We start from the raw sequence: 13,242 nt of genomic DNA, 5'->3' as shown, positions 1-13,242 counted from the left end.
TATATATATAATACTATATATTATTATACCACTATAATATTATATATATAATAGATAATATTAGATCATATTATAGAAGACCCAATAAGCACTGGTTCCATGGGTAGTATTCAAAATCCCCAAATATCATTAATAATTATAATAATATTAATGTTCATGTAAAATACTATTAATAATATTATAATATATAATTTATAGTATTTCAAATCCTAAAATATTGATGAAACAAACAAAATATTATAAATTTTGGTATTCCAAATCCCAAAATATTGATGAAACAAATAAAATATTACAAATTTTGGTATTCCAAATCCCAAAATATTGATGAAACAAATAAAATATTAGAGATCCCAAAACATGTAAAAATTTAAGGTGAAATCCATATCCATAAATTTTGGGATGCAAAACAAACACCCCCTAAATCTCTTTCCCCAACCCCGGCCCCTGAGCGGGTATCCCCTAACCCTATCTCATCTTTGGCGGCGGTGCTTGAGGGAGACGACATGGAAGGCAGGAAAGGCGAGGTGTGCATCTTTCTTTTCCCCCGTTCACCCTTCTATTGGGCTCAGATATGTTACTTTTGTTATTGCTATTAACTTATCGTTGTTGTTGTTGTTGTTATTATTAACGATTTAAGGAGGCTATGCAGATTCAGGAAGAACTCAGAAAGATGTACGCCAAAACTATTTATCTGAACCGGAAATACCGTTCCCTGGAACATCTAAATTGTTGGCTTGAGGACGCGGAAGGCGATCGCCAAACGGAATATTCACGTCACATTGAAAAATCCTTCCGGCGCTGGCACCATGACCCACCTGACCAGAAGGTAACGGTCAGTTTTAAATATTTCATATCGACATGATCCATCAACTATTGATCCCGCTAATTTATGGGAAACGAAAAATCCTTTTTTTTTTTGCAGGTCTCCAAATTGATTGATGAAGCGACAGAACATTTCAGCATGGAGAGGATCTTTTCCAAATATTGGACTCCCGAGGTAGTTACTGGTACTCACTTAAGCTCACTTAATTTTATGTTACTCAAATAGAAGGTTGTCGTTGTAGGCAGCAATTGATACTAAACTTAAGGAGATTGAAGTTGAGGATGATCCGTTAATGACTATTCGCCTCGAAATCGAGGTTTGCATCTTCCTCGGCAACACCACATCTAACTAATGGGTTTGTTACATGTCGATCTAACTTTTCATGAATCATTGTCCAACCCTTTTAGGATTTCAAGACGGTGGACCGAAAACTACGGATAGAGTGTGAACTGAGCCCAGACCGGGAAAGGCTCCACTTCCTCTTGTTCCTCCTCGAGGAGGACTTTTGTGACTTGGTATGTGCTGCATGTAAAGTCTTATTTTCTCTTCTTTTGACTTGCAATAGAATCCAGGCACACCCCCCACTTGTCACATCAGGTGGGCGTGGGGTCTATTGTTTGTGAGTCGGCAGCTCGTTTTGTCAGGCGAGTCTTTACACCAACATAGAATCAATGCGCGCTACCCATATGTATGTTATGAATTCTAATTTACTCTTATCATAGACCAGCCTCACTCCCTACTCTGCATCTTATCTCTATTAATCACCGTGGCTCTTCCTCTTGATGAAATATTCTTCTCAATATTGTCACTCCCCAATTCCTGAAATATTACAATGACAACACCCAACTCTTTCAGCGACATATGCATAAGGAAGGAACACACCTCTTGGACACACTAAACATCTCGGAAACCCAACCCAAGTAATAAGCATGCAAATGTTTTTACGACCAAAACACCCCACTCCTTTTGTTTCCACTGATTTTTCGGCGGTCTTACTATGTTGTGTCTGTTTTCTTTTTTGCAAGTTCTTTTTCGCCGCATTATTTTCGACTCCTTTTTTCCGTGGCTTTTGTTTTTGTCTTTATATTCCTCCGCAAAGATAATGCTTAAAAGATTGGCGCCGTTGCTGCTCTCTTCTAGCGTAGATGAAAGTCCACGAGATGCTCTCTTACAATGCTTGTTCCATTGGTGTATATTTTCCTCTTAACTTGTCATATCTTGACCTTTATTTTACTTACCAAATCAATGTCGTACGTTGAACTTCGAATTTTTAAGATTACTAGTTGAGATGCACGTGTGATGCACGTGTAATGTACGTGATTGAATATCATGATTATTTAAATTAATAAAAATAGAGTAAAAATATAAAAAATAAAGTTTTTTGTGGGATTGATCAACTCAATGATTTCTCTCTCAAATAAAATATTATTATTGTTTCCTTCAACCCAAACCGTTGTCACATGATCTACTATTTGTGAGTTATAAACACATTAATCTATTACAACATCTCTATTTAATAGTATCTTGAAATCTTCAAAAGATGGGTGATCATTCAATTCGTAAAGAAATTTTGTATATGAATTTACTTGCAATATATGTCTGTTAAACTTTTAGTTGTGGTTTAACTCATATTCACGTTAACTTTTAGCTGTGATTTCACTCATATTTATATTATTTAATTTAATATTCTCATTCAATTTTATAACTCGTTCTCTGTATCATTAAAACTGAAAGCATGAAGAATTATTATCTTGTGAAATTTGAGCGGGAAGATTATGATATATTTCCTTATGTGCTCTAAATATAAAATTTTTTTTTTCTTTAATGCAAGGTCTCTATCGAATCTTACCCCAAGCGATGTGAATAAAAAATAATATTATAACTCATTTTCCTAGTACAATTGTATTGTATATAAGACATAACTCATCTGGAATATCAACATCTACTAAGTAGATTTTGTTGTTGTGAGAGCAACATAGTAGAGCTCGTAGTTAAACTTTTTGGCTCTATAAAAGACATAAGAATTTTCGCTGGTAACGTCTTCCCCATGTTCAAACACGATCTTTGGCAGTTATGGGGCCACGTGACGTGCACAAATCTCAAAAAACTACAATTTTCTTCTTAACTTCCGAGACAGTTGTGTCTCAGAATTTTCCGAGACAGTTATAAGTGTCTCGGAATTTTCGAGACAGTTGTAAGTGTCTCGGAAGTTTCCGAGACAGTTGTAACTGTCTAGGAAACTGTTGGTTCCCTTTCATGCTTTTGGGATGTGTTTTGCACCTCAAAACTTGTGTGATGCGTTTCTTGTGCATTCTCAAGTTGATCTTTAGCTTTGGATGATCCTTTGCAACTTAGATGATGATGTTTATCGTCTTCTCTACGTCTTGAGCTACGTACGATTATCTATAGGTAATTTTTGACGCCTACAGATATCCCCTCCAAAGTATTTCAGTCTCGATCTTTTATAGAGGAGTCTGGAATACTTTGGATATGATACACTCCTACTTTGATTCGTCGACTTCTTCGTATTTTAGTCTATTCAGTTTTTTTTGTCGAATAGCTAAAATTTTCCCGGTGCTACGTTTATCGCTTGACCGTTATCGAAATCATGAACTGAAGTTGTGTTGATTGTTGGATTTAGCTCGTGTTGTTGGATCAACGATGAACTGCTCATCTTGTCCAGAATGAATTAGCAAGGATTGTCTTTTGATTTGGAATTGATCTGCACCTTATTTTGGCAACGTTATGGACGCGTTGATTGGCGTCGACCTCCATCGCGATGGAAACACAGTTTATACTCATATGTTAATTGGAGTCTACACAGTTTAGGCTCTTTAGGTGTTGGAGCGTGGAGAATCAGTCTATACTCGTGTACTCCTCGGAGTGTTCGGAAAACAGTTTAACCTCGTGTACCCGTTGGGAGGTTCAAGGAGATGTAGTTTATACTCGTATACTCATCAGTGTTCAAATGTGCTGAAAATGGGTCGAGAATGCTTCACGAATACAATTGTTGACTTGCTAGGTTGACCCTTCTTCCAAGATAGTTTTAACTGTCTCGGAAGTGTAGGGGTCGTTCCTTCTTTCGAGACAGTTGTGACTGTCTCGGAAGTGCGAGACAGTGACTCGGCAATGCGAGACAGTCACGACTGTTTCGACAATGCGAGACAGTCACGACTGTTACACACGAAGGCGAACAGTCCCTTCGTTGGGGGCTTTAAAACCCGACCTTTTGGGCATTTTTTGTTATCTTTGGCCGCCTCTTCCAATTCAAAACTCCTCCAAACCTCTTCCAGAGTCTTTAAGCCCATTTCCTTCCCTCTTCTTCGGATTTTGTTGGATTTTGCTCGTAGGTTCTTAGGGTTTTGGCTTGTTCTTTGAAGGTTTGATCTCCTCTCACTCACTTTTTTTTTATTAAAGTTTGCATTTTTCATGATCTTTGGTGAAATCCGAATCTCCAGGTGCCATCTCCATGATTTTGTTTAATTATAACCCTAAAAACCCTAATTTTTTGTAGGATTTCCGATAAAAATCACCTCTTTAGCATGTCTCCTAAGAGATCTCGCGTTCCCCGAGGTAGATCGGCTTCTCGTGCAGCCTACCGAGAGGGTAGACCCCGCTGTCGCTTCATATGGAAGTACATTTTCCCACTTTTTTTGTTGATTTACATTCTGTATTTTATGAACCATATATATATCCTCGTTTGTCGTCCTTTGAGAGGCATTCGGGAAGAGCTAGTATTCTCCTTTGAGAGGATCGACGCTGACAGATGCTGTTTTGCTTAGACAAAACACATCTAAAGGCAATAGGGACGATTTTATATTGTTTCGCATTAAAGGTCGTATATATTGCCGTAGTGTTCGCACGCGGCGATGTATATTGCCTTTCATGCGTGTACCAATTGAAATCGTTTCGCCTACTTGTAAGGTGGTGACTCTATATCGTGGATTCACGAGACGAGTTCTACCCCTTATCTAGCTTTAGGACATCATTTTAAAATAGATTCCAACCATCTATTTTCCTTTTCAGTCCATTTTCCTTCTGTGATCTTCCCGGATGGAGAAGTCACTGGTCAGAGTAGTGCCACACACTCTCGTTATGAGGGAATTCCTTTAATTGAAGGGGCACCCTAATTTTCTACGGACTGTCCGGAGGACGTCCGTAGGCTTGTGTAATAAGGAGATTGCCGTACTTTACGTCGATGGATTACAGACGCTCCTTTGACACGGGACGAGGCTTCAACACAACCATTGAAAAAAACACAGTACCTTTTCGGAGATTCAGTGAAGGATCCCAAAGCCCTTTCTTGTCCACCCTTCGGAGATTCAGTGAAGGATCCCAAAGCCCTTTCTTGTCCACCCGCACAGTGGCTGAATGAGTGTGGTTCAGACTTCCGGTATTTTTACCATCAATCCCTCGCCACCATTCTCTTTTACGGTTTATGAATTTAATTATTAAAGAAATTTTAAATATTAAACTCATTACAATTGTATCTGCACTTATAAAACGACGTTCTAAATTATGAATTACCTTATAAAACATGTAACTGTTTCTTTGCTTCTTCCTTTATTTAACATGGTACCCGTTATAACCTGATCAAGATCCACAATATGGAGTGGAGATGAATGTAACAGTCCGCTACAAATACAAACAGATATAGTTTTTCCCATCTTTTTCCTATTTATGTGGAAAATTCTTCTATTTTATTTTATTTTAGAGTCAGTTTACACCCTAAAGTTTAACCAACTTCAGCTTTGATACCCCGCAAGTTAAAGTTTGCTCAAATAATAGCCCCAAGTTTCACCCTCTTTAACTTCGCTAACCTAATTTTATTGCTTTTGAACTTTGTATGACCTCGAACCCCTAAAAAGTAATATTTCAGTTTACCCAAACTTTAATGATAGGAATTATTTTCAAAATGCAAACTTAATCAGAATGTTGAACTTGCTACCTCAATTACCAAATAACTATTCACCCAAATATGTATAAAGACACAAAATTCATATAAAATTTCGAAAATTGCAACTGACCTCTCAGTGTTACCATTTCCCAAGTAAAATTGGCATCAAACGAAATTGCGCAGAGTGGAGAGAAGAGGAAAGCGGACTTCATGTAGATGTTTGCATATTTGCTCATAAGTCTTAGTTAAAATAGATAAAATAGAGGAAAAGGAGAGAAATTTTTTTGTTCAAAATTTTTTCAAGGGATTTATTTAAAGCCTATACCATAGCGATCACATGGAGTCGATCGTGGTCACTTGGTTTTCTTGCTTTTGATAATATAATTTTCTATTTTGTTTTCTGTGACAATAGGTAGATATGTACTAAAGAGAGTACAATATGCAAATAAATTAGGAAGAGAGCTCCCTATCAAGAAGTTTAGATGTTATGTCTGGGTCCATTATTCTGGAGATAAGTGATGGACAAGAATGACCAACTACGTATTGACACGTTGGGAGCGCGAGTTGAATGAAAGTGGATTATACGTCCCCATTCGAGCTAGTATGTATGCTCTGCAAATTAATGTTGATCATTTCTTTGCTCTGTTTGAAATTTATAACCCCGACACCAACATTTTCCTGACCAAGAATGGAGAATTGAGACTTCCTCTTCACGAGATGATGAAAGTTTTTGGATTACCCATGGGTGATGTGCCCTATCAAGAATTCTTTCCGATAGTTGGTCAACTGAATAGGATGAAAGAGCGGGCTAGAATAACTTATGACACTTTATGGGAACTAACGTGTCACTATCATACTGCCATGGCCACAATGGAAACTAAGGCCAAGAAGAAGTCTCCACATCTTAGCTTGAAGCAGTTTGTTGACTACTTATTCAATAACCTTGAGAATCATGCTGTCAGATCGGTGTGTGAGTTGCCTCCTTTGTCCACATCGGAAATTAATGGATTATTGGAGAAAACGAACGCCCAAACATATACTTCATACTCAGAAGATGGATTTCGTCATGACACCAGGTTCAGATCATTTTTATAGCAAGTCGGCACATCGATTGAATCAACAACTCTTTTAGCCGGATACTTAGCTATTTGGTTAAAGAAGTGTGTGGTACTTCACCAACCTTCTGATGTAATGCTTATCGGGTTTTATATCCAGGGGTTCAACTAGCAACAGGTCATAAGCTGTCTCTTCTCCCAACCATGGTAGCCGATATTCACAGTGGGTTTCGTCACCTAGCTACCACATTCACACAAGAAGGAAAGCAGCCTTCCACAGAGATTTCAATTCCTAAAATGGAGCTGCCGTACACTTATTTAATGACTTGGTTAGCTCTTCACCGACCGGATCTAATGTCAGCTCCAGAAAATTTTAATCCAAATCTCCCTTACTATAAATTTTAGAAGAATCCAAGTGGGTAGTGAAACAATGGCATGATGTGTCTCGGCAATTCAGAATTCATAAGTGTTGGGAGTTCTTTCCGTGTTTTCCTCAATTTTCTGGTGCCTACAATGACACTTTATTGGATATGGAAAAACCAAGATAGGACATGTCCATATTGAATGTCGGATGTTTTAGGTGCTTGATGAATATCCGTCCTAGTTACCTGATTTTGGTCCTAACTGTAGGAATGTTTGACCAAGTGGGAATTGAGACAATTCTACCTTTTATAGGCTTAATTGTTCAAATTGGGTTGAGGCCTTTTCGTTTATCGAAAGTGTAGGATCTGAAATAGATACACTTGAACACTAGAGGGGGGGGTGAATAGTATTCTTTTAAAATTAATGCAAAGTATATTATAAATTGTAAAGAAAAATGGCAATCTCAGAAATTCATAATCACAAACACAAGGATTTTATACTGGTTCCACCAATCCGGTGTACATCCAGTCCCCAAGCAAATCCCGCTTGAGAGTTTTCACTATGATTTTGAATAAACTTGCAAAATCAAACGCAAACCTGACCAATTTGCAAGTCCCTACAAATTGCAACACCAATTGACAAACACCAAACCAAGAGATTAATCCTCTCATACCCGAGAGAAATCATTGTTGAAGCAAGAACACAATTGATCCTATAAGCCTTGAATGTTTAGTGAAGTGCAGCAGTGACTTAGGATTCTTTTAACCTCTGTAAATTGCCTAAATGATATGTATTTGATGAATGTTTAGAGGCAATTTCAGAAACTTCTCTTTTTCACAAAATCTGAATATTTTTCACTTGAAAAATTACACAAAGATCAAAGCTTATGGGTATGTAAGTCTCTGCAATTTTTCTGAACAAATAACCTATTTATAACCCTTGAAAAGATAATTTTTTAAACTTTAAAAACGTTTAAAAACGGCTATAAACTGTCAGATATTCAAACTTTGAAAACTGGAAAAACTGTATCTGTAGTCGACTACTGTAGACATTAGTCGACTACTGTAGACATTAGTCGACTACTGTAGACATTAGTCGACTACACTGAGTTCAAACAGACTGTGTTTTCGGAAAATTTTCTCAGTAGTCGACTACAAAGCCCATTAGTCGACTACACTGTATTTTGACAGAAACTGATAAAATGAAATTTGAGTTTAGTAGTCGACTACTGTTGACATTAGTCGACTACACTGTAAAATAACAGAAACTTATGTTTCTGTCAAACACCTTAGTAGTCGACTATAATCACTATTAGTCGACTATACTGTAAATTGACAGAAATATGTATTTGAGTTTTATACACGAGTAGTCGACTACTATTCTAATTAGTCGACTACTAAGAGTAAAAATTCTGCTATAAAGAGTTTTTATAATCAAGTTTTAACTATAATTCTAATGGTTAACATAGGGGATTTCTATAGTTAACCAACACACTAAGCCTGTGTTAGTGTATTCTAAAAGTGTGTGTGTGCGTGTGTGTGATCAAGGCTTGTACAATTATTCTAAGTAAAGAAAATGTAAAATACATTATCTCTTTTGTTCTTCATTTTCTTCACTTCAAAATGCCTTAAAATCAACTTGCACTTGTACATATTCTGATATTGAAATCTGCATATAAAAGTTAGTGCACAGACTGTATAAATTGTTATCATCAAAACACTATCATAGAGATATGATATTCAACAGAAAGGGGATCTCGATTTTGAAAGTGGATCTCTCGTTCATGGAAGGAATCAAGAGAGGATTTTGGTTTTGGTCTAACTGTAGGAAGGTTTGACCAAGATAAACAGTGGGAGTGAGAGTACAAATCACAGTGGAAGTGTTGACTTGTACAAATCACTCAGTGAGGGTTTCCGATGTCAAATAATAAAGACCTAACATGAAGGGGTTCGCTAATCGCTATGAATCAGCATATTAAAATTTTGGATGTCGTGTCAGGATTTCAACAGGAGTGTTATAGGTTTAGACACAGTGAGAGTTTGAATGGATTCAGCCGTAAAATTTTTAGCGGACCCACCGTCAATTAATTTGATCAGTGAGGGATTTTGTGGTGAAGGGTTGTGAATCATCAAGCACTTCACGATTGCACCACGGAGATTTCGTGAGGAAAGATCGACTATATGCAGTCATTGAATCTCATCTCAACGAAATAATGCTTGGAAAGTCACAATGGTAGATCCTTAATCATTTTGGAAATAATTAGGTAACCAAAGTGGAAGATTCCCAATTATTTTATAATAATTAAGAATGAACTATTCAGATGATCAGTTTCTATTTGAAATAATTGACTAATCTCGGGTTATTCTTAAAATACCCTGTACAGTATTCTTTAGGAAATTCCTATTTAAATAGGTTATCCTGAATATACTAAGGGTAGTACTTCTTCAGGAACTTCTCATTTATTGGCATCATGAGTTTGTTGCTATCTTGAGTGATCAGGCGATATGCACCGTTTGAATAGACTGTTTCTATTACAAACGATCCTTTCCATTTGGATTGGAATTTTTCTTTCTTCTGGAATTGAGAATCATGGTTCTCCGAACGGCAAGAACCAGGTCTCCTTCATTGAAGCTTCGTTGTCGGACTCTTTTATCAAAAGCCCGAGAAATTTTGGCATGATAAAACTTGATTTGTTGCTGAGCTTCCAAGAGTTTTTCATCTAGCATCTCCAACTCTTCGAGACGTTTTTGATGTCGTTCTTCCGTCGTCATTCCCGTTGCGAGAGTGATGCAGAGAGAGGGAATTTGTATTTCCGAAGGGATGATAACTTCACATCCATATTCTAAGGAATATAGGATTGCCCCGATTGGCGTACGGACGGTAGTACGATAAGCCTATAGAGCTTCACCCAGTTTGTCGTCCCAATCTCGTTTATTGACTCTTATAAGTTTTGACAAAATTTTGATAATTGTCTTATTGAAAGCTTCATCCAGTCCGTTAGCTGTGGGATTATAGGACGTTGATGAAACATCCTGAATTCTGAATTTATTATAGAATTTGATGAATGCATTGCTAACGAATTGAGGACCATTGTCATGTACTATTCGTCTCGGGACACCATATCGATATATAATATGGTGTTTAATGAATTTGACCACATCGCTCGTCTTCACTTCTTTAAGCGAGACCATTTCAGCCCATTTTGAAAAGTAATTGGTGATCGTTACGATGAAGCGGTCACCTTTGATTGACGGTGGGAAAATAAGACCTACAATGTCCATTCCTCATGTTTCGAATGACCATGATGTCGTTGATGGGCGTAAATACTCCGGAGGCTGGTGCATATAATTTACATGTATTTGACACGCATAACACTGTCGGACGTAGTCAACCGCATCCTTGACCATGGTTGGCCAGTAATATCCTATTCTTAAGTCGATCACAGAGTTTGAGACAGGGTTGATGCGCACCACAAGTTCCATCATGCGCTTCTTTGAGTGCTTCCGCTTCTTTACTAGATAGACAACGGAGTAATAGACCATCATATGAACGTCGATACAATATTCGTGTCGTGGTATTGTAGTAAAATCTTGACGTCCTTCACCGGATTGAATCCCTTTCTTTTACATCTTCAGGTAAAATACCGTGTAGGACGTAATCGATAATAGGAAAACGCCAATCTCGAGTTTCGAGTTCGATTCTCGTTGAATGTGCCTCTTTGACGTTTGCATCGTAAATTGGCATAATAAGCTGGTGAGTTCTCATGGTGACTAACTGTTCTGTCTTGAGAGGCTGAGCTAAGGACACAGCTAATACTGCCAATGCATCTGCATATGCGTTTTGGAGACGTGGAATGTACTCTATGAAAAATTCCTCAAACGAGTTCGTCATTTCAACAGCCGTCTTGTAGTATGGAATCAGATGTTGATTTCTGACCTCGTACTCTCCTCGTATCTGATTAATTATCAGTTGAGAATCACCAAAAGCTTCAAGGTATGCGACGCCTCTTTGACGTTTGCATCGTAAATTGGCATAATAAGCTGGTGAGTTCTCATGGTGACTAACTGTTCTGTCTTGAGAGGCTGAGCTAAGGACACAGCTAATACTGCCAATGCATCTGCATATGCGTTTTGGAGACGTGGAATGTACTCTATGAAAAATTCCTCAAACGAGTTCGTCATTTCAACAGCCGTCTTGTAGTATGGAATCAGATGTTGATTTCTGACCTCGTACTCTCATCGTATCTGATTAATTATCAGTTGAGAATCACCAAAAGCTTCAAGGTATGCGACCCCCAGCTCTTTAGCGAAATTAAGTCCAATTATCAATGCGTTGTACTCAGCTATATTATTGGAGCAAGGTTCAGTCAATGAATAGGCTCGAGGCAATACATGTTTCTCCGGGAAAACTAGTACGACTCCGACACCTGAAGATATTTTTGAACATCCAGGAGTGCTCGCTATATTGGTTGCCTGAGAAGCTTCGTCGAAGTATAATTGTCATACTTGTTGATGTGAAGTGTTGTTGACTTTATGAGTTTCAGCCGGCAAATCTTCGTATAATTCAGCTGTATCTTTTGTTGGATTAACCTCCAAAAGATTACAAATTGCTTGTCCCTTCACCGACTTTTGCTGTTTGAAATGCAGGTCGTAGTTGGATAAGAGTAGAGCCCATTTAGCTAAATGTCAATTCATAGAAGCCGGTTGGGTCATGAACACTCGAATTGGGTTCACGTTAGAGATATCATAAATCGTTTGTCCAACTAGATAATGCCGCATTTTCTGAATTGCGAATACTAAGACGAGACATTCCTTTTCAATCATCGGGTATCGAGATTCGGCGTCTACTAACGTACGGCTTAGATAATATACCGTTTGCTTATGATCGTTATCATCGTCTTGTGCAAACAATGCACTTAACGAATGGTTCGTTGCCTTAACATAAATCAAAAACGGTTTAACCGACTTCGGTGCAACGAGAATAAGCGGATTTGCTAGATATGTTTTGATATCCTCGAATGCTTTTTGACAGGCTTCATCCCAAATGAATGACACATCTTTCTTTGTGAGTTTAGAACGGTTGACATTTTCCCGAAAGGTTTGATATAAACCGACGAATATAAGCCAATCGCCCCTACAATCCTCTAAGTTCCTTAAGATTTCTCGGAGGTTGCAATTCATGTATCCCTTTTACTTTGTCGGGATCGATGTGGATACCTTTTGTAATGAGACGAATCCAAGGAATTTACCGCTGGACATTCTAAGAAAGGATTTAGTAGGGTTCATCTTCAATTGATGACTCCTCATAAGACCGAACATCGTCTTCAAGTCGTTAATGTGATCATTCTTATCACGGCTCTTAACAACCAAATCGTCAATATAGCATTCGACGGTCTTTTGGAGGTGTTCCGTAAAAATCTTCGTCATTGCTCGTTGATATGTAGCGTCGGCGTTGTTTAGACCAAAAGGCATGACTGTATAACAGAAAACGCCTAAGGGTGTTCTGAACGCAGTATGTTTTTCATCATCCAGATGCATCTTAATTTGATTGTATCCCTTAAATCCATCCATAAATGACATTCTCTCGAATCCGTATGTGTTATCAATGATAACATCTGTAATCGNGAAGAGGAAAGTCGTCTTTAGGACAGACAGTGTTTAAATCTCTGAAGTCAATACAGATTCTGATTTTCCCGTTCTTCTTAAGGACCGGGACAATATTTGCTAACCAATCAGGATGTTGTTCTTCCCTGATGAAGCCTTAATCAATCAATTTCTTGGCTTCTGCTTCTATCGCTTCCATAATTTGTGGACGAAACTGTCTCTGTTGTTGTTTGACAGGTTTAACATCTGGTTTGATGTTAAGTCTGTGCATTGCTACGTTTGGGTCAAGTCCCGACATATCTTCGTAATTCCAAGTAAAAACGTCAATATATTCCTTAATAAGGACGATCAATTCCTCCTTCTCATCTGACGGAAGATTGTCGCTAATAAATATAGGCTTCGGATTGACTTCGTCACCCATATTTCATATTAATATGGACTACTTTATCTTCAGTAGGGGGTTCCCTTTGTTCGAATCGATTACCATATTGAATGTTCATG

At 37.9% G+C, this 13,242-nt stretch overlaps 1 protein-coding gene across 5 annotated transcripts in view; it reads left to right on the top strand.

The window, feature by feature from the left end:
- LOC109834398 overlaps positions 408 to 13,242 on the top strand; it is a 36,477-nt gene continuing 23,642 nt past the window's right edge. For 4 of the 5 annotated variants that reach the window (XM_020402407.1, XM_020402409.1, XM_020402410.1 and 1 more), the window contains exons 1-5: positions 408 to 524; positions 638 to 826; positions 923 to 997; positions 1,065 to 1,139; positions 1,231 to 1,338. In XM_020402407.1, the coding sequence (XP_020257996.1) occupies positions 504 to 524; positions 638 to 826; positions 923 to 997; positions 1,065 to 1,139; positions 1,231 to 1,338 (468 nt within the window). In that variant the 5' untranslated portion in view covers positions 408 to 503. The remainder of the gene's footprint in view (positions 525 to 637; positions 827 to 922; positions 998 to 1,064; positions 1,140 to 1,230; positions 1,339 to 13,242) is intronic. The other variant, XM_020402408.1, reaches the window with a different exon arrangement.

This window comes from Asparagus officinalis, chromosome 3 (assembly GCF_001876935.1).
Source record: "Asparagus officinalis chromosome 3, Aspof.V1, whole genome shotgun sequence".
Lineage (NCBI taxonomy): Eukaryota > Viridiplantae > Streptophyta > Magnoliopsida > Asparagales > Asparagaceae > Asparagus > Asparagus officinalis.
The sequence above is the reverse complement of the archived record's forward strand: the minus strand, read 5'-3'. Positions and strand labels throughout refer to the sequence as shown.